The sequence below is a fragment of the Amblyomma maculatum genome, chromosome 1 (genome assembly GCF_055883805.1).
Source record: "Amblyomma maculatum isolate TAMU_Amacu chromosome 1, ASM5588380v1, whole genome shotgun sequence".
Lineage (NCBI taxonomy): Eukaryota > Metazoa > Arthropoda > Arachnida > Ixodida > Ixodidae > Amblyomma > Amblyomma maculatum.
Window position 1 is genome coordinate 1,544,884 of NC_139344.1, and position 24,990 is coordinate 1,569,873.

A 24,990-nucleotide genomic window follows, 5' to 3' on the forward strand; every position below is an offset into this window, starting at 1 on the left:
TTGTAAACAACCTGTACAAGTGTGTTATTCACAGTTATCTACACAGCGGGTGGACAAGCTCCACACTAAGGGCCTCTGCTGCTAGCAAGAAACATGAGACTATCACCAGCATTCTCACAACCTACGCCTAATGTTAAGGCGGTACACAGCAGTCTGCGCACATCTGATCTAAAGTAAGCACCAGGAAAAAAAAAAAGCATAGCAATTAAATGTCATTCTGCACTTATCTTTAAAGTCCTAGTACCCTGGCAGATCTAATAAATCATATGCCACTGGATGTGCCAATGCAAGGTTTGGGAGTGGGGGGGGGGGGGGGGGGAGGGGAGGGGGGTTACAGGCATATATGATACTATGACATAGCCAGAGTGTTATTTTTTTTCATCTTTCCCTGCATTATGCCCTGTACCTCTGCTCTCAGCATATAAAAACATGCTTTAAGCTTTTTATGCTGTTTGACATTCAGAACACAACTTGCATTGCTTATCTTCGTTTACCAGCAGCCTCATTTTTTCTGGGAAGCTTCTTACCTGCACAACATATTGCACACAGATGTTCCAGGAGACATCATCCATTACAGTTAGAACTGCATCTCTAAAATACAAAAACTATCTCTGCTTTCAGAGGTGTCGCCACTGTCGGTACAAATACAATCAGAATAGGAATGCAAGTTTGCTCCTAGAGATTGACACAACATGCTCTTTTGAGGTTGTGTGGAGTTGGTGATTCTTGTACTTTTAATTAACCATGGCTGAAAAGTTTCCAAACTTCTTTCGTGACTAGACCATCAAACACTGCCATAGGGGGTTAGCACATTTCTCTAACTGCCACAGGGTTGCCTAAATAATGAACAGTGCTTTGATGACGTAATTTGGAACGTTGAAGACTGAACACCCAATTCGGAGTGCGTGGCATCTTACGCTGAAATATAAAGCAGCTCAACTATCCAGCTAGAAGCTACTGATGACAAAAATGCAGTCTTAAGAACATATTATAAGTAATATTCAGAATGCATAAAATGTCAGTATTCTTCCATATGGCATGACAAAAAGCTAAATGGAAGAACAGAATATGAAAGGACAATGCTTTACAACCACAAGGCGCTGAAGCATGCAGGAACATATTTACAATGCACACATACCTTAAAACTTTTTCAAAGGTGACATTTTGATCAAGCCATTTATGGATGTAACAGAGAACAAAGCAATACCTTTCATTCGGGTAGAGCCATACTCCCTAAATGTCAAGCCATACAGTTTAAAGCAATATGAAAATGACTGCTTGCATATCGGCTGCATAAATTTTCTCTGTGCATTGGTGGCCAGCTTTTTTTTTAAAAGTGACAGTGCAGGATAAAGGACCTTAAGGGAGAGGCATACTACAGTTCCTTTTCTAAAGCCTTCTCAGAAGAAGAAGAAGAAAGAAAAAAAAAAAGAAAAAAAAAACTGCTAAGCTAGAGCACTTCAATCCTGTTAGATTAAGCCCAGCTTTCAAATTGCATAAGGCTTTGTTACGCCTGTAATCATCGCAGCCTGTCCTGAGTGGCTAGATAGGAACGCGCAAATAAAAAAAGTAATAAGTGTTTCAAGGCTCAACAATGTACAGAATAATGACCTTAACTGAAGTCTTGCAAAACCAAGAAAGTGCCAGGCTGAGTGTAGTGATAAGAGCAACAAAGATAAATGATGCAGTCTGCTTCAGTAATGTTGCTTTTTCAATTCATTTGTCCGCTGCAGGAGAATTCTTACCTGAGGCTACCTTGCTGAACACTTCTCTCCGAGCATGCTCACACTCTCTTCAACCCTAGTTAAAGATAAAAAAAAAAAAGGCTCAAAAAGGCTTGCACGAGCCAAGTGACACTGAAATAAACGCTGCATGGTTTAAAAAATTAATGAAATTTTTACATGCTTTGCGACTTGACTATATCCGGAGATTTATACGCACGAGCATCGGTAGCATGTGCGTGACAGCAGTTCATCAACAATACTAGCTTGGTTGCCACGTAACGGACATCCAAAATGCCGGCTTACTTCCATGTGACAATCAGAGGTTCAAAATTTGACCCACCTGATGAAACCCCTTCTTGTAAATATACCATGGCTTGATGCCTCATTAGCACAGGGAAGTAGTCCAACAGCAATATCTCGATTCACAAAGCACAAAAATTCTTCGTTTCTGTAACATCTGAAGTGGATTCACATGACGGACGTGTTTGTTGGTGAGTTAGTGACATTGTGACCACCGAATAGCCTCTGAAAGCATTCACATGACAAATCAGAAAAACCCAGCTTGGCCAGCAAACACCAGTGAATCAAAATGAGCCTTCTGAAATTTTTGTGCCCATTTCTATCCAGAAATTTTCTCGTCCTAAATTTGCACCCGTCTGCAGCAAGAATCAGGGTAAAAATGTGTCTTGCTTTTACTGGTATGTCCCATTCATGCACACACATAAGTTAGTGTCGACCCGTGACATCACGCCACTGGTGCATGACCCATATTCCAAATCAGCGATTTGGTCCGTCATGTGAATCTACCTTTAGTAACATGACAGCACCAAGAAACACCGTTTTGATAACAAAACATTTTTTGATCATATTATTCTTTATACAACACCAACCCCAGTAACACCAATTAAACTATCATCACAGCGTGGTCTAAAATTGTAACAATACTGTCAAGAACTTTTGTTTACATCCGTGGCTCCCGAACATAATGTACTGGCAAGACAGTCCCGACTTGGCTCGTGTCTCCCAGCTGCAAAAAAAAATGTTGCAAATAGCACTGTAGTGCACGAAATAAACATGTACATACCTGCCTAAACTGTCTAGCACAATGCACTTAGTTTGAAGCAAAGCTTAAAGAGACACTAAAGGGAAATTTTATGGAGCCAAGCTCTTCTAGGACGATAAATTACCTTGGGGTACTGTGCGATAATGCGACTGCGTTGGTGAGAGTTGCAAATAAAGCTGCCTCTTCTCTTTCCCTTTTCACCCTATTACAACTTAGGCGATCCATCAGTTTTATGATGTGTGACATTCTGAGCTCCCGACTATGAAAAAATTAGTGAAAACATAACCTCCCTGTCTACCAGTCTGTTATATTTATCAACAGATGGCACCACGTTTACCATCCTTCATGTTGTAAGCTTCACCATTCAGAAAGAGCACAAATGACCATGAAAATTGTGCTTGGTTCATGCTTCTTAAACTCTCCTGCATTATTCTATCATGCACCACATGTGAAGACCATGGTACTTCCTAAATCCCAGGCACTAGCAGCACTCATCGCACTGCTTTCTTCCTATGAAGAATTCTCACGACCATTTGACTGGGTACAGTTACCAGAATCCTTGAGAAGCATTGCTAAACGTCTCGCTTTTGCAATATTTCTGGCGCACCCGAACTGCATTCTTGGTAAAAATTAGATATTTGTAACTTTGGAATACTAATCTCTCAACCTAACTTCATCCATTATTGCCCTTTAGTGTCCCTTTAAAATGACAGCAAATAGGGGTGTACAAATAATCAAGTTCTGAAATCAAGCTCATTTGAAGCCATTTTCTTTGACTTCTGAACTTTCTGTTAAACACAGGCACTGGAATGGCATCACAGGCATTTTTGTAGGTTACTATGCTGTCCTTTCCCACATTAAGCAAGCATTTATAAAGGTGGTCTCCCGTTTTTGCTTTATTTCGCAGCCGTTTCACTCTAACATTTGTGCACCACTAGTTGCAGATGCTTTGCTTCTGACTGTGAGTGTTAATTTTACTACTGCCAAGCAAACACTGCACAGTACGCATTAGTTTCTTTCCCTTGAGGCATGTTTCAGAATCTGCTTAATTTGAATTCAGGAGTAAAAAAAAAAAAAAGTTTTGTGGGGAGTTCCTTTTGAAAACAACTTTATGCTTTCGAGTTGGAGAATTACATACTTCAGTGAGCTACAGGCCCCCAGAATTAAGGATCTGTTACTTGCACTCATTATTAACTGTAGGCATGCGCACAGTCATAGTTCCGATTGTTTTGGACTCGACCACCTTTAGGGCTGTCAATCAGTGATTATGGCTGTACAGCAGTGATTACATGTATAGGCATTACGAAATCTTTGTTCAACAGGAAACAAGCAGATGCTTTTAGCCGTGCGAGCTTGCTTTTGATTGTTTCTGTCAACTATAAAAAATTTTTATATGTTTTATTGAGTACTTCACCTAATTTTGAACTCTTCAGCACTAATTGCTAATCTGAGCTGAATTTCACTTTGCGTGATCCTTCAATGATAAGTGATTACATTCTAGTTCATTTCTGAACCAAGTCCTGTAAGATGCAAAAAACTGAGGTCACTGAACGCTAAGCCACATGTCAGTATGTAAGTATGCTTTGCGCTATGCAGCATAAATCGAGGTGTATTGCAATGAGAAAACAAAAGCAAACTTGAAAAGCCACATGCAATGATTTGATATAAGAGTGCATCTCCTTCAGAGCCAAGTTTGAAGGACAAGATCTAGCAAGGCTAGGCTATCTTCAGGCAATGACTGCAGAAACACAGACTGCGAGTAAATATCACAATGAGCTGGCATGCTCCCATTTGATTAGATGGCCAATGACATCACAGCACTCCAGCTGCAATGACTACAACTTTAGTACAAACATAGCCTCGGTTTGCATCAAGCAACAAAACAGATGTGACATATCAAATAACACAGAACAAAAGTATTAAGTGACACCCTGTACGAATGTAAGAGAGAGATTTTTGAACATAAAAGCACCTAAAAGATGCTTCCTTAAAAAGGTAACTTTCGAATATGCATAAAATACTCTGCGGAGATCACTTTTTTCTATACACTTGGTTCACAAAACATAAATGTCAACATGTAAATTCGAGCATGGTGCTCAAAAACACCGAGTACAGCATGCTGGCATTCTAGCACTGAAATGTGTGACCTTGGAAGGTTAAAGGAGTGACACAAAGGATTTGCTGAGAATACAAAGCAGCAGTAACTGCCACACGCACTGCAGCATAAGTTTAACCTTCAATCAGAGTATGAATAGGCAGAGAGATTAATCTCTGTACTTCACAAACAATAAAGAAAATGCATAGATTGCATCAAACAAGTAATGCTTGGACAAACAAACCAATACACAAACTACTGATTCCAAATGCTAGACAACAAACAAACACAACCAAAACAAACTGCAGCGAATCACCAAAATTATTGGGGCATTTGCTACAGTACATGCAAATCTACTTTACTAAGTTGACTCGCTAAGCACATTCAAGGCTTGCTGAAAAAGCTAATTTCTCTACATGCCAAAGCGTACGTTTGCACAGTATAACAGGTGGACAACCCAGGCTGTACGAATACTTCACTTAATTACTGCACGTCTCCAGCACATGACTAACTGGCCAACTTAATTGGTTCCTGCTCTGCACATCCCCCGAATTCCACATGTGCCGTAATGAACAGTAAAGTATACATACCAGCACCTTAATTGAAGCAGAACAAAATACACCCGCTTGCTACAGTAGCTAGGATATCGTTTCTACCAGAATCTTTCGAGTCGGTGTAGCTCTTCCTCATACTATCATTTAGCGATGCAACTGCCATGACCGATAGTTTCCTGCTTTGATTGGTTCACCGGGTGGGATAATCACAGCAGGGCTGGAACAGTCCTAAATCTGCACCTACACACTGCAATGATGGGATTGGAAGCATCACATATGTCGCATGGAAATGCTACTGCGATTGAAAAGGAAGCAGTAATCATACTAAGAAGATTGGGAGCACCAACATAAATCTTTCCTTTACGCACTGCTCTTAGTAACAACATGTTTATCTCAAAATACGTCATTTAATGCATTAATGTTTAGATTTAATTAAGTATGTTCTTATCATGTGCTTTTGAGTAGAAGTGGTGCCTCTAACGAGACAATGTGCAGAGCAGGCACAGCAGAGATCGGACAGCAGACAGCTCCACAGGAGGGTGCAGCACTGAGGCATTAAAATGGAGTCATGCCCTTTGTTCCACACTCAAATGAGTGGCACTCTTTTGCTTAGTTTTGGCTTGCCAAGCAATTCAGGCGCACATAAGAAAAGATCTACCTTGTAAACCACAGAGCTCTTTAACCAAGAATCGTTGAATGAACGTATAGTCTTTCTACACTGGTCGTCTTGCATCTCAGTGCAAATGGTAACACTAAAATAAACAGTACTAAGGGACTTTTAGTTTTCTGTGGGTTGCTCACATTATATCCATAACCAAAATCATATACCGTTTTGCTTTCCTTCTTAAAGCAACACTGAACTCTACGTTATGTGAAAAATCTGAAAGCTGAGCAGCCTATCGAGTAAATATTTTTATATAACAATTTTCGAACTGCAGAACAAGAGCCGAGAAATTAAAGGTACAGGGTTAGGTATTGCCGCTTCCCTCATTTGTAATTCCACCAAACTTCATTTTAAGAACAGCCAGCACAGTTTAGAGAAAAACCAGCAAACTTTTCAATCTGTGTTTGGTGCACGACAGCCTTTGTTACAATAATAAGGCAGATCATTGTAATAGTTGGTCAAAAATCATAAAAATGGCAGGAGAGTCAGTGCAGCATTGTCTTTGTCTCTGTTGTAGTCGTCTTCAATGCCATTTTTTTTAATTTTTTATGAGCCTTGGTTATGTATGTGCCAATAAATTACACTTTGATAATAAACTACAATATGACTACACTTGGGGACAGTTTTCTGTGAATATGCAGCCAAGGCTGTGGGGGCGAGGCTTTCCTCACAGTGCTACTACATACTGACATATATGGCCTTAGTTACTGTTTTGGTTTCAGTCCTTCTTTTACACTGAATTAATAATAGTTTGTGAGCCATCAAATATGAAAAAATATGTTCAACATAATTGAAGGCCTATGTGAACATAAATTTGTCACTAATCAATCACCCACACATCACGAGTTGTTAAAACAAACTCACTGGAAAGTACACAGGGCAGATACCGCCCATACAGGCAGCGCTGCCATCAGCATGAGAACGGTGCATTATACTAATGATACACTGTTCTACACTAACGCTGTACTACGAGTTGGTACTGTGTATAATTTTGATGCAATAACATGAATAACTTCACAGTGGTATAATATTCCAGAGTAGATTCCACTCTGCTGCTGCACAGTGAACTGGTGCATTTTGGTTCTGTAGCTTTTGCTGTATAGCCACAGAAAGTTGTTCCCAACAATAGCTAACAGCCCTTTTCCCTCTACTTTTAGTTCCAGGAATAATGCTCTGCCCAAGGCCATGTATGGTCGTTGTGCTCATAGTAACCCTGACCTTGCCACTACCTCAAGGTGTCCATTCATATTGCAATCGCTGTTTTGAACCTTGGATAGCCGCTGTGTGTACATCTGGTGGCCTTGTTTGGTGTGCAAGCAAAATGCATTAGCTACATGAAGCTGGCATGTGAAAATGCAGCTAGAGCACAACAAGCGCAGACTGCCAACAGCAGCACCGTGAAATAGAAGCATGAGCCAACTCAAGTAGGCTCGAGAAAAGAATAACAATTGCTTTCTGTCCAAAGTGCATTGTTTCTAAAATTAGAAAGACTGCTGGTACTCATTTCGATCGAGCATATTTTTTGGGAAATTTTGGATGGTGTTACGCAAATTTCAGGCTGACAGCATCTAGACAATTGAGAAATTGCCAACTTTCAAATAATGGCCAATGCGGACACTCATTAGCTTTTTGCAGCTTTACAGCCTTTGACTGGTGTGCTGCAAATACTTCCGAGTGTGCAGGCCAGTACAGGGTGTGCATGTATGTAACAGGGACGACAACATGCACTTCAGGCAAGTGGAGCACAGAATGCAACCCAGGCTAGCCAAAGTCATTGCAGCGGCAGTAGTGAAAGACACAGATTAGTGCTGTGATGGGTGGTCATGGGCAAAGAAAGAACATAAAGCAGCATTGGCAAGGGTATAGAAACAAAATATTTGTGCCAAAGGCTGAATGATGGACGCAAGCAGCTGTTATATTGTAGACTTTAAATGACCTTATCCAGTTAGAATTCGTCAGTCAAGCTCCTATTTACGAATCACAAGCTGTGATGTCCTAATTTTCGGCTTTCTGCCCCAGGGGCTGCAACTTGTGCCTCACAATGGTGCTTCTTTAAGAGAGTGCGTTGCTGGGCAAGTCAGTCAAGCATGATACATATAAGGGGTACTGCACACACAGGAACAAGAACAAGAACATGCCACAGATTTACACAGGCATCACTATCTTGATCAAATATCTGAATTAACGGGAGTAAAATAAACTAGCTTTTACTGTATTCCTATTCTCAGCAACACGCTTAAAATGGTTGGGTACATACTGCAAACAGTTAAAACATGGTGCATTTGTGGCCAATTGCTGCAGCAAAAATACTGGTCATTTAAGTACAATGTCCAATATTGTCAACATTCCAAGGACCAATTATAGCAAACTAAAAAACACCACCTTTGATCACGCTTTTATGTACAGAGTATCCCAGCAGAAGCAGGAAAGAGTGCTTTTAGAGCTCAAGCGCTAACCGCATGAGGTGACAATTTGCGGCGACATGCCGCGCGACGGGCTGAGGGCCGCCAAAGCATTGCCGCTCGTCGCTGTCAATCAGTTTCTGGGTTTTTAGGAAATTTCACGTGTCGCCCGGAAGCAGCTCGTGAGGCAGCCAATCGCAGAAGGCTTTGTGGTGTTCAACTTCCGTTCTGGCTTTTTTTGTTTGTTTTTGCATGTGAAGTTGGTTTTCCTAGTATGGTTTGGGCGAAGAACCTGGTGCCTGCACGCTCTGACTTCGCCTGATGAGTGCATCGAGACAATTCAGTAAAAGCTTGTAAGGGTAGTAAAAGAAAAAAAAAAGGGCTAGTGTGGCTAGATAGTTAATTTTCGAAAGGAGCAGGAGAAAGTCACTGCTAGTGTAGTAGTGCACCGCTGCGCTACTACACATAAATTTCATCAGTGTTTCATTGTTACTTCATTCTGTTTAGTGCTAGAAATGGGATATAGCGTGATTGCACATCCGCTTGACCGAATGATGAGGCGGCGGTAACAGCAACGCTGAAAACACGCCTCTCTGTCACTGAACCCCGTCGCTCCGTGCAGTATGCACCAGCGACAACGGCAGGCGTTGGCGGCGGCGGCGCGCGACGGATCGCTAGGGCCTGTTGCCTCATGCAGTTACCGCTTCAGGGTTTTAAATATAAAATGTGGGATTTCCTTTGCTCACTGAATGATAATGCTATACGTACATCTATGTGGTTTTTGAAAGAAAAATTTATCAATGTTGTATTTTTAGAACAAACAAGTTCTTTGTGAAGTTCCTTTTGTATGAGCAAAAATTCTTGGTGCACCTTGTTCTCTCGCTGTGTATAAACACACTCCAATTTTGCCAAGTTCATTCTAACGGCTGTTTGTTACTGTAATCGATAGCGCTGCCCATTTCTATACAGGGTCAGGGTGCAGTCAGTTGGCCGACTCCTTGCTTTAGACCTGCTTTGTGAGTGACACCTATGCGTCTATGCTTCGCAAACAATAAAAAAAAAAAATAAAAATACCTTTCTTCAATGGTTCAATCCCATCAAGCAATTACTTTTTACAACCAGCGTGGACTTTGGTCATAAAAGGGTTGAATGTTCAGCTGTTGTGCACATCTGCCATAAAATAAACTCACTGATTGATTGATTGATTGATGTGCATGACACATAATGAGGCAAACAATCTCTTCAGTGCAAAATGCAGGTCTCTGGCTAAATGTAGCAGATATTTGTGAAACTAGAGACCACTTAAGAATCGAACTACTCAAAAATTTGCCATTCAATTTGTATTCGAGTATTTGCACACCCCTCCTAAACTTTTAACGCTGTTTAAAAGGTAATAATGAACATTCACCAACAAGCATCACTGCATGCAGGGGAAGGCAGAACAAGAAAGAGGAGGACGCCATTCAGATAGCGGTATGCCCGAAAAGGAGCCAGCCGTCATTTAGCAGAAGTGAGATGACAGTGAAGTGGCAAATTTTTTTAGAATTTTTTGGAGAGTTTTCTACCGAGTGGGAAACTTAAGGGGAGCGCCACATAATAGTGGAGATGGAACATATACCATTTGCGCGCTGTCGACAGAATTCCAGCAACCGTGCTCTACCATTGGCCATCCTCCATTCTAACTATGAACTCAGTTGTGGATGTCAGTGAGAAAAGCCAGGAGTAACAAAGTGGCTAGTAAGTACTCTTATAACAAAAGACTTAGTGCAAAAAAATAAAAAGAAAAGAAAAGAAAATTGAAATATGGAAGGATAAGGTGATTACAATGAGAATGAAGGTGACTGAAGTGAAGCAAAGCACTGATTTTTCTTTTTTTTTCAATGAGAAACAAATTCAAAGCAAAAATAGAAAACCAGCAATGGTAAATAAATGCCACACTGATGAAAAAAGTAATAACAAATTTAAAATTCAAGTGGGAAAAAAGGTAGAAAAAAAAGAAAAGCAAAAGGATTGTCTACTCAACCTAGACCATGGAATGCCCACGATTAAGCCAGACAGGCTTTTTCTCCTTTCAACGAATGAACTCAGTACTTCACCTTCTAGTAGCTGTCTGCTATTCCACACTTATCTCCTGTACTGCAATGTGCAAGATGCACTTTTGATGTCTTTCTTTTATGAGGATGAATAAAGATTGAGCCAAGTAGAAACATGCCATTAATGGTACCAGTCCTGGCCGCAAGGAAGGGGGCACAAAACTATTCTCAACTGAGGCAAGCCACTGCTTCTCCCACGTTTGCCCTATGAAAATTTGTACATTAGCCGCTCGTGCAGCCTGATTAAAGATATGATTCGGAGAATTCAAAATCTGAGCGGGACAGGCGGGAGCCACGGCCAACCAGGGAGGTGCCTGTGACAAAGCCAGAATCCGAGACGGGATCAATGGCCACGGGCTCCTTGGGGGCCAACAGGCCGTCTGCATAGGTAGGTGGCAGCGCAATGCGCACCCGCTCCCCACTGGCAGGCAGTGCCGTCTGGTGGGCCAGCCGCTGGCGCTCCTGCAGCTTCTGGTTCAGCACTTGGATCTGCTCCTCCTTCTGCAAGGAAATGGATAGACAGCATTGATGCCAGCTACCTTTGCGGATCTAAACAATGCTATAAATTTTTTCTCATAAATTATAAAAGAAATGGCCCTTTACCAGGGGTTGCTATGCATGGACCCATACATGAAGTCTAATAACTAGTGCCATGTAACTTGTGTGTGCCATAGAAGGAGATACCGCTAAAACTATGTTGTTGGTTGCTCCTGAGAGCAACTCAGAGTACTACCTTGAAGCAGAGATGGATTCTCAGGGTTGCACAAGTTTAACCCAATTTTGCAATGTTACTTCCAGAACTGAGAAGAAATAATAGATAAAGAAGATGATAGCTTAATAACGGCATACAGGAAATGATATAAGTGATGGGCGGGAATAAATTTCAAGAAGTTGCACCCAGTGTTCAGTATGCGTAGCTACAAGTCCTTTTCAAGCAAACTTGGCAAAAACTCTCATTTCGATTTGTGCAGCATGCACGAAAATATCCAATTCAGAACTTTTCATCTTGACTTTCTCTTATGGGCTAGTGCTTGTGTATTTGCTCTCTTGACTGTCTCACATTTTTGTGTTATTAGTTTCTGAAGATGTCTTACCAACAAACTTTGTAGTATGTGCTACTGAAGTTTAGCTTTTTTCCACTGCAACACGTGGTTGTGCACCATAGTGTCGGTGTTCTCAGGCAAGCAACTCATGAACAAAGCGTACTTTTGGCCCAGTCTGCCATCATGGTAACAGGACAGCGGTGTATGTGCTAGAGCTATGCACGGGCTCGGGTCGGCTCGAAAGTCCGTACCTGGCCCGGCCTGCAGGCTGGCCACGGGCCGCTCAAAAGTCCTCTCCCTCGGTCTCGGGCTGGGTTCGGGCCAAGGTATATTTGTCTCAGGCGGGCCGGGCTGGAGCCGGACATCCCGATCACGAACACGTGCGACACTTGCGAAAACGCGAATACGGCCATAGGGCGATACGTGTCTAGAATGCACCGCATTTTCTCACGTCCTCCCCACGCGAGAGCTTTCGAGTTCTTTGCCGGCATCGACCCGATTTCCTCTCCGCTCCTCGCTGCGAATGGATCTTTGGTAGCCGTCAGTGATCGAGTAGAGGGGCCGCTTGTGGGCTATTTAGTTTCGAGTTTCGCATCTCCGCTTGGGTAACACCGGTGGTGATCTTTAGGTGTCTGTTTCGAAATTCACACCACGCTATCACCTATCAAACATGTCTGTGGCTTACTCCTGCCTCGGCATGGCCTCATTTGAAACGAGACATAGCTTAAAGCAGCTGTGGTGCAAGAGTTTCCTCTTGTTTCTCTTGTTGCAAAAAATTCACGTGAAAGAAACATGGTGAGCAAGGCGAGCTTGCCGAGTACTTGGCCACAAAATCAACCTCTTGCTTAGGTTTAAAGCTAGCGCATTTTTGGAGAAGCAAACAAGTTGCTTACCGAAAACTTGCTTTCCTATCAAAGAACGTGTTAGTCATTCCAGCCACAAGTTATAGCACTGAAGGAAGCTTCAGCGCTACCAGACTCATTAAGGCCGAACCACATGACAGCGTTTCTTCGGCACTGCGTCAGCGTCTCAGCTATCGGTGTTGCCGGAGGTGCAATTCTGGCCCTTGAAGTGAGGCGACGCTGAAAGACGCAGGTATCTGGCGGTGCCAGATCTCAACATCAACGTTGGAAATGATTTGCAGGTGGGGACCAATGACAAGCCACGTATGGGCAGCTGCAGCACCCACCGCCACAGGCGCAACTCGCTTCCGCGGAAGTAAGAGCTCCTCTTTTCCGTGTGCATGCCTGCGCCTTTGTTCCTCTTGCCTCCCCCGCCTTAGGACGATTTTAGCTATGGACGGAGGACAATTGTTTGAACTTCCACGATTCCCCATGCCTTGGCTTGCATGCAAACGCCAGTTCGTACGCCGTCATGTGGTTTGTTCACCCTCTCCACCGTGCGCCGAGCGACGATGCTCAAAGACGTGGTGCTCACGCGACATCCAAGAAACGCTGCCACGTGGTCAGGCCTTTATCCAGGAGCGCTGCAAAGACCTCAATTCAATGCATAACTTATTGTTTTTACACAATAAGTTAATTATAAGTTTGTGCTGTGCTTCTAGATATTCAGCAAATTTGTCATTTCAGACGTGACAACTCAACATTTCAAGACCTTGGATAAACTTATCATCCTGAAATTATTTTGTTCTGTAACATAGTTTCAACTGCAATATAGCATAATGGGCCGGGCCGGGCCTGGGCCTCAAATCTGAGCACCGGGCCAGGCATGGCGTCTTGCAATAACTCCAAGTTCATCTTGAAATTGCGAAAACTTGTGATGAAAATGAAACGTGTAGCTAGTGTGAATTTCTCGCAGCACATACTAGAGGTGTGCACGGGCTTGGGCGGCTCTGAAGCCCTCTATCTACGGCTCGAGCCAGGCACATACCAGGACACCTTTGTCTTGGAAGGGCCGGGAAGGGCCGGACACACGGTCCTGAGTATATGAAACTTTTGCGAAAGAGCGAATATGACCATGGCGCACTAGGTGTCTCGAACGCAAAAACTAAGTGTTTTTCTGCGTCCTCCTAACGCGAGAACGTCAAAGTTCTCTCCCGGCGTCGATCTACCTGTCCACCACGTGCCCTCACTGTTAACTGCCACATTTTATTATTCGTTTCAAGATTCCCGCCATGCTGTCACCTCTTGCGTCTCTGTTGTGGCTTACTCCTGGCCTCGACATAGCCTCAGTAGAAGCGGGGCATTGTAGAACCCAAGAAAGAATGATGGCATTTGTCAAGTGCTTTGCGCACACTGTCGGGAATGTCAATGAGGTCCCCGCTACCCACTTTTCAGTGCGACGAGTTGCAGTGGTGCCTCTTCACAAAACAGCCCTGTCGCGTTTCAAGAATGGTTCACTGCACAGTCTATCAGTGGGCATTCCATAAATCTAACTGTGCACTGTGCAAGGGACACTTCTCCCAAAAACTCTTCGACCATAACTGCGCGCAAGCAGCTGAGTCGGCCACGTGCCCCTTGGCACCTGCTGGGTGCCATAACCACTCAGCTGCTGCAATGGGGGTCAAATTATGTAGAAATTATGTAGGACATCCCATTTACAGTTAAACAGAACATAATGAGTTTCAACAAATTCCAAAATAATGCTACGCACTTACAATCCACTGAATAAAAATGCATGGATGAAGGAGATAAGTGAAATCACGAGCCTTTAGTAATTTCCTATGAGCATAACAGACAAAAGACCAATAACTGTATCCAAAACTGTAATATGTCTCCTGAATTGACATCCCTTAATTGACTAAGCTGCACTGCCTTTTGTGCACAGTTTAGCGAAATTTTACACATAAATTTTGGCTGCGTCAACCTTTTTACTTTTTTTTACCAGTTCACTATAACAAGGTTTGACTGACCCTTGGTGCATTCTAGGAAGTTTCCTCCCAAAAGAACCTGATTTAAACTCCCCTGGCTTCAGCATAATCCTGCAGTCTCATGCTAACAGTTGTATGTAGCTTACTGATGTGTGAACATCGGTCACACAAGGGATGGCTTGATGCTTCTTATCTGGATGGTTTTTTGCTTCGCCTGTTTTCTGTGTACCAGCGCTTTTGTGTGGACAGATGCATACCAACTTTCATAATCCCTACCTCAGCAATCTGCTTCTTGAGATCTTCATTCTCAGCAAGCAGCCGCTGGTGTCGTTCCTCCTCCTCCTTGCTCGTAATGGTGTCCATCAGGCTCCGCACGTCCGCACGCTCGCGGGGCCGTCGCACCAGCTCTATGATCTGTGCAGTGATACAAAACAAGAGGAGCGTAAAAATAAACACACAAAAAAAAAAGCAAGAAAAACGCACATCAGCCAGCACCATAAATGTATAACAGGCTTAATATAACTATGATAAAAATGAAGCGGTTAAAGGGAGAGAAATGAAGACTAGTACCAGGCGAAAATAAATAGAAGCAGGAAACTAGTTGCTAGAAAACCACTATTTGGGTGAGCCCTAGGGAGAGAGGTGATGGAATGAGATCTACTGAAAAATGAAAGGGGTTTATAGCATTTGGGATGGAAGGGCACAGCAACTGTGTTCTTTTCAGTTCAGTCCATGAGAGATATGATGATATGCTCATAATAATGTCGACTTCTCGCTCAAGAAATACGAGCAAAAGGAAAATCTGTATTACGTTCATGGGTCACTGCTGCAAAGTATGCATGACAATAAACTATATTGCCCCGACTCATCAGCTTGAAATGACAACCTGTACCAGGACTCTCTCCTGCCACAAGCAAGCATACACTGTTATCAACCACAAAGCCTTGGATACTTGCTTCTGGCATTTTCTTGCATGCTCATGGTTTTAATGCATAAGCATTAGATGCTTTATCGAAAGAAAAAGCCGGCATTGGCATATGCCACACTGTAACTGCAGCAAGGGGCAAAGTAGAAAGAGAGGAAAGGTCCTCTTCAGTTGTAAGAGTGATAAGGTGTCTATAATGAAAAGATGCCCCCCCCCCCCCCCCCTAAAACTCCCTACCAGAAAAAAATAAAAATAAAAAAATGACAAATTGATAGTGACTAATAACGATAGGCATACATGGCAAAGTATATAAGAAAATATGAAACTTAATGTTAATGCATAGCCATTGCATAATGATAATTAAAAACCCCTGTAAATTTTTTTATGAAAAGCAACATTTTTCTTCGGGACACTAGAGCAGCATGCACGCCAGGCTCTTCATTGTTAGCAAAACAGCGTGCAGGGTAACGGTACACAGTAACGGGACACGCGGTAACGGGGCACGACAACGGGACACGGTAACGGGACAAAGTAAAGTGACGATTTCATGGCTTGACTTCTTTGTTTATACCATCTTTCCAGTATTTACTGTTTGCAAGCAATAAAAAGTCTTCTTAGGAACCATGTACAACTAGCCCAGCTATTTTCCATGATGCAGATTGTTCATGCTGTATGGTACTTCCCAGCGCCCTCTCCTTTTGTATACCACTCATAACTAAGTGGGCTTAAACCTGAGCACTTCCAGTTGTAGTACAGTGGCCTTGTTATTCAACACCATAAGCTGGAGGCGACACAAAAGGCAAAAACAAGTTTGCTACTGCATATTATGTCCCTCTGTTCAATGCTCTAGTGAGAACGGCAGAGAACAAGAATTTCGCACCTTGGGTACAAAGATGAGTGCCATGGAGAGAAAACTGCAGAAGATGATGGCCAGGGCGACAAATGCAAAGGTGGCGTCCTGTTGGCTGCCAATAACCAGTGTGACCGGCGCCGTAATCAGACACAGCACCTGGTCATGGCCATGTGGGGGAGGTGGAAAAAAATATGCTGTCATTTTCATTTACATACACCTCATACAGCTTAGCAAATAGTAGATGTAGGTCAAGCTACATACTTTGCAGCGCTGGGTACCATAAAATGTCCTGGGACACAAAGTTATGCAGGACAGTCAATTAATATTTCTGCCATAGTTTTTATGGTGGCAAAAATGCCAAAGGACGACCCACACTAGTAAGGTTTTACAGTTTTATTTTTTGTACAGCTGTCTTTCTCAAAAGGATGACAGCTTTAAGTGCTCTTGTAATGGACACAATGAATTTGCACCCCAATTAAAATTACTGCTTTAACTGGCTTGAGCTCTGATCGATGAAGATAAGAACACTCACAAGACTCTTGCATCGGCAGTTAAATTTCTGTGCAACATCAGGTGGCTGCCGCACTAAATTTTCACCAGACTAGTATGTTAGATGAGGTTGCTTTAATACAGTTTTCATAAGATGTAAGCCAACTGGGCTCATACATTGGGAGTGACTCGCAAGAAAAATCTTTATGAAATCAGCTATTAGCGAAAGGCTATTGGCAGCCCCATGACTTGCACCAAGCATGCCCACTGCCCCCCAGCGATCTCGCACAGCAATGTGCATACCGAGTGCACAGAACACTGTTCGACAATGACAACAAAATAATGTATGCTTTGCCATTCTGAGACTATGTATCCAAACTGGTTGCAATATATTTAACAAGGTCAGTTATTGGGCGAGTTGGTGACGATGTTCCATATCTACAGCGCGATAAACGCGATAAACAGCGCTGTGTTTGTCGTTATTGTGTTCTCGTGTCCCGTTTATCGCGCTGTAGATATGGAATATATTTAACCTTTTCTTGCAGCTGCAAAATTGAACATGATTTTAAGTATCACCTGATTTTCCCTTCACATTGGGTATACTACCTCGCGGAATTTTCCAGCATACAGCATGTTTCAATAATCTCCCAGGACAGTCTACTCTTGGTACCTCGAACTCAAGGGAAGACAAAGATTAGTCTGAATTAAGCAGAACTATATCTAAGGGGCACCTGTTTTATACAAATGATGTCAATGGGGCCACAATGCCAGGTGAAGTAAACCAAAAGTTTGAACACACTTGGTCAAAGTAATGAGATTTCATTGTATAGGAAGCATATTGAAAATTGTCTTAAACAAGTGGCATTACGACAGTGCTGGTACAAATTAATACAAAGTAGCACTATGGGCATTAAATGCAGATATGTAACCCTTAGCACATGCTATAAAACGGGTTGTTGACAAGCTGACTCCAAAAGAAAGGAAGCAATGACCACTTCTCGAGCAATAGATTAAGAATTAAAGGCAGCAGTTTTACTAAGCAGATAACATAAAGGCCATATGCATTAGTGCAAGGAGTTAAATTGTTTTAGCACAACCACCTTCACTGTGACTGTTATGCATTTAGTTTCATTCAGATCAGTGTCGTGAGCCACACCTTAGAAAACTGAACACTTTGAGTCAAACCTTAATTTAATTTTGATGAAAGCTCCCATGTCCCATTAGCTGACACAGCATTAGTCAGGAATTCCAGTCGGCTCTGCTCTCATTAAAAATCAGATAACCTGCAGTTCAGAACATTCTTTCAGAAATCTTGCTATCAAGTATAATAAAGTGCTCTCACAATTCTAGTTTGTAGGCTGCTTATAGAATAGTATAACAACGTAGGCACAGTAAAAATCTGCACTTTGCAAAGCAGCACACCGTAAAAAAAAAAAAAAAAAAAAAGTTTATCCTTTAAACAGAATTAAATTTACCTTCAGAACATCACATATACCAGTACATCAAAAGGCTAAAGAAAAACAATGCAATCTACTTCCCCTTTTCTATGAAAAAGGCACCAAGAGACATTGACAGATGATACACACACAACACGTGTTACTGCACTAACAAGTGGCTGTTTACTTCTTATCGGCATGGAATAAGTTGCAGCAGCCATGTCATAAACATCCACACTATCCATGCACTCATCCAAAATACACAAGAAAATATAAAGGATGCTCTGTCGCTTTTAGCGCCTTTTCATTAGAAAATGTTGAACTTGCCGAACAGTATGTGTTAAAGGGACAAAACGCTGACCAAAATATGTGATGTGCTTATGGTGGAAATGAAAACATCTTGCCTCATATAGTATATATTGAGTCCTACAATATTCAAGAAAAGAGGATTTATAATTTTAACTTAGCACTGAAAAATCACATAAAAGTAGTTATCACTGTAGTAACCCACGTGACCACAACTCGAGAAAATGTCACTGGTTTTTGTAAGTGCACAGTGTTCTCTATTTTTTGAAGAATGCTTGTCTTGTTTTATTACATTTTGCACTCTCTATGATGCACTCGTCAGCAAACACCACCCTCCTTTTGAATCTCCTATGACGTGCTTTTAGCATCTGTCACTGGATGGCACCACAGTATTTTGAATTCTTTGGACGAGGCAGTGACCACAGCCCACTAAAGCTTCCGTCGATGAGGTGTACGTTCCTGTGCTGTAACAGCATAGAATGTAGAAATAAAACGGGCACTGCTCTGTACTAAAAATGTCTAATTACTGTCTAGTGGATAAGATTTACACTGCTTTCCGGTACATCACTTTTCTCAACGTGCAAATGTCATCGCAGTTGCTACTCATGGTTTCCAGCATTGGACTACATAAAAACATGCGCATGCACTTGTCGGAAAATTCTTGTTAAAATTTTTCTACAGCGTTTCTGACAAAACTGCCACGTAATCAACCACTCGAAACAGGAAGCTTGATTAGGAATAATTAACACAGTGACATTGGTAACTGACCTGCTCATTGTGATAAGCCCTGCATCACTTGTAGTTTGCATATTGTCATCTCAGGATAAGTAGCCTGAGACTTGCTATGTGCATGCATCCATGGCAGACAAGCTTGCCATGGTTGTAATGGCTCCAAGTCAGGTACTACAATGACTAGTTTCAAACTAAAGATCACATAAATGTAGACATTGCACATAAAAAGCCAGACTACAACAAATGCCATAAGCGCATGCTTCCTCTAGCTTCAAGCAAGTCCTGATTAGGCCCCATGATAGAGAACTGTAGTTACAAGCTTTCCAATACAACAAAACACAACACATTAAAAGTTACAAATATATCTTTCTTTCCTTTTTTTTGCTATGCTACGTCAAAGTGTCTTGTCTCCCACTCAAAGTCGGTAGCTATAAGGCTGGCAAAGTTCACATGAGCCTTTGCCTCTACGGCAGAACTTCATTTTTCATTTGCTGGTTCATACACTCAAAATCATGGCCAATAAAAGTATTCCAAAGAGCTTTACTATTTTTCTTCTGATTAATACATTCTAAAGTAACATTATTTCCTAGCTTGTACAATTAAATTTTGACAAGCAATTCTGGCCACATACAGTTGGTACCGGATATAGTAAACTTGAAGGGGATTGTGAAATAGCTTGACATGCTCGGAACTATAGCAACTGCACATCACAAAATGTTTAATCCTGTTACCGGCACAGTACAAATAAAACAATCGCTCATTAAGGTTGCATTGGTGACTTCCACAAAGCCTTTGCTAGTGAAGTAGGCTAGACAGGGACCTCGCTAGACTGACTTCACTGCACAATGACGCTGTACTGTGAAAATATGAGTAAGAGTGATTAAAGGCCAAACTAAAGCACATCCCGCGTTCCCCTTATCATGCGGCTCTAAATAGCACTGTCAGCAGATGTCCACAGCCACGCTGCCGACCTGTCACCACGTGCGAAAAAACAATTGTGAGAGCACCATTAGAAGCGCAACTTGTAGGGGAGCAGCGCGGCATTCAATACATTGAACGTTTGATAAACGCAAACAACAGTGTTGTACTTGTGCATTTGTGCACGCTTTTTTCGTGACTGCTCGATATAAACAATGATTCAATATACTGCTGAACCCCGTTATAAGAGACATGGATGTAACAATTGGGTATAAGAGACACCATTCACCCAAATGGTTGGCCGCCCCATGACTTTCATTAATTGGACCCCTTTATTAACAGGCATTGGATGTAGAAGACAATTGGCTCTAAAGGGCAAATTAGTCATAAAATTTAGTACTCAGTCTTGCTTGTAACAGACATTTTAATAATTGATGTGGCACCATCCATTACCAGGTTCAGCTGCAGCTACAGTGAAAACAAAGGAAGAGAGACACATCTGCACCGTCATTATTAATTATAACTTCAGTAAAAATAGAGCAGGTCAATCAGCTATGAAATGACTAAAAGAAGCGCCTGCAGTGGGAATGCAACGTAGAGAAGGTCTTCAGGCTTGCCACAAAGAGTACAAGCGCGACTATCTGATAAATCTATCTGATAAATGCAAAGAAAGTGCTCAGCTAGTGCCACTGACACAAACAAGCCATTGTTCCTAGAAAGCGAGGCAGCCATAGAATACAGTGGAAATTGTATATTACGTTGCATGACAGTATGAGCGACAGATCTATCTGATAAATGCAAAGAAAGCGCTCAACTAGTGCCGCTGACAAACAAACAAACCATTGTGTCTAGAAAGCGAGACATAGACATAGACAAAGCAAATGGCATAAAAACAGAAGTGGTTCTGCTCTGGCGAGAACAAATAAAATTCTCTGCTTTTCAACCAGTTTCAACTTCACTCAGAAATGCCTAGTTTGCTTTTCATTTATTTTTCGTCTGAGTGGCGACATTCACAGACTTGTTACTCACCAGCCGCTGTTATCAAACAAGCATAAATTTCTGAGTGATATTTCTGCTGATGCTTTATAGTTTTTACTACTTTTATGATTTCATGGCACTTCTTTTACTAGAGATCTTGTAGTGTTACCAGGCACATAACTTAGTTGTGAATCGGCAGTTGCGGTGCAACGTCACATCGCGACCGCACTTTGCAATCACTGCAAATGCAGTTCGCCAACATATACAGCTTTGGTCCAGCAGCCATGAGGCTCTTGGTCTGATTTTCAAGCTGGAAGAGGCTGTGTTAAACAGCATCAATGAAGCCTTGAAGCTGACCAAGATTTACAACTCTTTCAATAATAAATAAGTGTAAGAAATTTGCGAAGTGAGGTCAGTGTGTGGTGGTCCACCAATCAAATGCAATATGTAAATGAAGGCTATAATAACGCTTTTGCGACAGGATATAGCCTTCTTTTTTGCGTATTTTAGCCGTAGGGTTGCCTATGTTGAAATAACGTCTGACTATAAAATGTGAATGTGGTACCCTGCTTATAAGGGGCCTCTCATATAAGAGACAAAAACTGCTCCCCAGTGCATGTCCCTTATAAAGGGGTTCAACTGTATCCGGGATTGACTGTAATAGCTAGGTTTAGCGACCAACTGCACACGTGCAACATATGAGTGGGCCAAGCCTGGGGCATGATTAGAAAAACTTCAGCGCAACTGAAATAGCCCGAAGGCGAAAAGGAGAAGGGACAGGAAAGAGCGCTGACTTTCAACACCTTGCTTTGGTCGAACCTACTATCCGGCTGCGACAAAAATATCGCTAAGCACTGGCGCGACACAGGATCCGATGCATATTCCTTTCCCTTGGATGTACACCTTATTCTCAAATTCGATGACAGTGGCACTAAGGTCAAATTCCAACAAGGATAGAAAGCCTTTCATAGAAATACCGGCTGCATTTTGAAACAAAACAACTCCTCTCTTTTCAATGCAGGACTGAGCAGCAGAAAATATTTCTTTGTAGGGAATAGAATAGAAAAGGTCCTTGGCATCAACCGAAAACATATTTCCAATGGTTTCACAGGATTGAAAAAATTCTATAGGGGCCATCAACAGCAAGCGCGTTAAGCTGCTTTAAGAGAAATTGGCTAATATGTCTTTGCCATGCATTTCGCTCACTAACACCGGAAAGGAACGTCGTCCTCATGAGTCTTGGCAGTAAAAAAAGTACTGAGAGTTTTTTCTTTACACTTACTTATTGCGTTTACCAACTGCTCCAATTCCAAGTTCTTACACATTTCATATTTGCTTGGCTTCAGGCTAGTCAGCGTGAAGTTCTTTTACACTGCACAGCAGGTCTTTTCACCGTAGAGCCCAGGCGGCACCACTACGAATCCTCCTTCTTTGTCAGCTTGGAGCAAGCGCAGACCTCTCTCCTTAAAATAGGCGACGACCTTGTTGATTTAAGACCTTCCGTGGGTGGAATCTTTTGAAACGGTTCTTGACAGAGCATCTACTCCATTCAAAAGACAGTGCTCACGATTCTCTGGTGATGCTTTTCTGGCGATACGCCTGTTCAGGGAAAGGTGCTCGTGAGTCCTAGCCAGAGGTTCTAGGCTGAACTTCGGTCCTTTTTCAAGGACCCGGTTCGCTACAATGAATTCGACAGAAATTATAGAATTTTTTCAATCCTGTGAAACCGTTGGAAATATGTTTTCGGTTGACGCCAAAGACATTTTCTACTCTATTCCCCACAAAGAACTGCTTTTTGCTGTTCAGTCCTGCATTGAAAAGAAAGGAGTTGTTTTGTTTCAAAATGCAGCCGGTATTTCTATAGAAAGCTTTCTATCCTTGTTGGAATTTTACCTTAGTGTCATCGAATTTGAGAATAATGTGCACATCCAAAGGAAAGGAATATGCATTGGATCCTGTGTTGTGCCAGTGCTAAGCAATATTTTTCTTGCAGCCGTTGACAAGAATCTGGATAGTATGTTAGAAAAAAGTAAAGTGTTGAAAGTCAGCGAGCTTTCCTGTCCCTTCTTCTTTTCGCCTTCGGGCTATTTCATTTGCGCTGAAGTTTTTCTAATCATTATGAACCAACTAGCCCAACAAAAAGTTTTACTTCAGTATCTGGGGCATGAGCTGAAATGCAGCAGCATGGCACTTCCTCTGCAGTGTGTAAATAAAAAAATGTGAAGCCTAAAAAAATTAGAAGAAAAAAGGAAGCTAACATCTGACTGTCCTTTCCTGCAGGGACGAGACATGAAGAGGAGAAATGGAGAAGCTTCTTGACATCATCCAATAGCAAGGAGCAAGGCATCTAAGACTACAACAATATATACAAATGGGTGGGTTTGAGGAATGCAGGATGAAGAGTGCTGTGACAGTGAACCGCCGCTGCGGTTTCCCCGCAGTGCACTGGTGAAAAGGGGCAAAGAATCCAAAAATAGTGCAAAAAAACAGAGATTCCAATTATCAGTGCCACTGCTTTCGATGGACCGGATGCATTGTGAAGTCTTTTCCACATTAAACACAATGCAAATGCAAGTTCTGCGAGCACTGGAAAAAGAGCGGTTCAGACGTGCTAAGTAATGCTAATAGATATTTTTATGAAGTGAATTTGTCAATAAATGCACCTGCACCTCATTCAAATTAGTTTTCCAAGAAAATGAATCAGCAGGGTTCCAGGTGGCTGGCTTCATTTTCAGTGCTGTGCTATAGTATTGTGAATTATACAAATGCAAACAAGTAAACAGGAAAAGCCACATTAGAGTCAGCCCTGATTACAAGTAGCTGCTGTGTTCTGTCAAATCTTTTGATAGCAAACAAATGTGAATGCTTACCACAACGTTGTATATGCTCATGCCAACGAGGCGAGAGTCATTGAGCTGCTTGATCTTGACACTCCGCGTCTCATATGCAAGGAAGATGCCAAATATGAGCAACAAGCCCTTATAGCTGTACATCACGCCTGCGACAGGGCACAGAAAAGGAGGAGGGATAAAATGAGCTTCCTTGGATTTGTCTGCTCAATGAGTGCTTTTCATTGTGTGCTAGCATGCGATATACCCATGCAACAGCTGAGATGGCCACTGCCTCTTTTGTTATAGCAGAAAAGGTTATGGGCGCCTTAAAAAGTACCTGAACCCACGCCACGCACCATGGTGAATACCTTGCTGTCTTCTACCCAATACCCTTGAAAGATTTGGTAGAGAGGGTCGATAAGCTACTGCATTTGATTCTGTAATTATGCTTGTGTTTCCTTTCGTGCAAAAGCAACATTTTCAGAAGACCACAACTGTTTCTCATCTCTATTTCTCAGCCTTATCCAGAGTCCAAAATGAAGAAAGAAAACGTAGAGGGTCAAGCCCACTAATATGCCACACAGGCACCTATAGTCGAAGAGCTGCAAAGGAAAAAGCAGCGCACCGAGCCAGATGGCATGGTTGCGTGACTCGCAGTGCTCGAGGGCGGGCTCGATGCGGACATCCTCATCGGAGAGGGCGGGTGGCTCAAGGGGAAAGACTTCGAGGTGGCGCTGCATAGGGTCCACCAGCTGCCAGGTGGAAAGGATCACTGCGTCCACCAGCACCAGGCCACCGACCATTCCATACAGCTTCCAGCTCTCCACGCGCTGGAATGACAGGCCCTGCAGCCAAGCACTGTGGTGAATGTGCGTCCACCTCAAAGGAGCACAAAAGAGGCATCGCAAAAGCATGATGCATAAAAACAACTTGTCTGCCGGGGAGAGAGAGAAGACTGTCAGGCTCCAGGCTGCCTGCATCATGGACTCGCGTTGCATGAGCAGGTGGGGCCGTGTGGTGGCCCGAGACCCAGAGGGTCCAATTTTTTGTTTGT

General features: G+C 42.4%; 1 protein-coding gene across 2 annotated transcripts in view; it reads right to left on the reverse strand.

Annotated features, from left to right (window-relative positions):
- Window positions 1-310: 310 nt before the first annotated feature.
- Window positions 311-24,990, reverse strand: part of GABA-B-R1 (gamma-aminobutyric acid type B receptor subunit 1) — a 62,468-nt gene continuing 37,788 nt past the window's right edge. Inside the window, exons 13-18 of one of the 2 annotated variants that reach the window (XM_084587598.1) lie at window positions 24,562-24,781; window positions 23,976-24,103; window positions 16,274-16,402; window positions 14,745-14,882; window positions 11,007-11,096; window positions 311-2,751 (exon numbers count right to left, since the gene is read on the reverse strand). In XM_084587598.1, coding sequence (XP_084443724.1) covers window positions 2,686-2,751; window positions 11,007-11,096; window positions 14,745-14,882; window positions 16,274-16,402; window positions 23,976-24,103; window positions 24,562-24,781 — 771 coding nt within the window. In that variant the 3' untranslated portion in view covers window positions 311-2,685. Of the gene's footprint in view, window positions 2,752-7,028; window positions 11,097-14,744; window positions 14,883-16,273; window positions 16,403-23,975; window positions 24,104-24,561; window positions 24,782-24,990 lie in introns of those variants that run through there. The other variant, XM_084587597.1, reaches the window with a different exon arrangement.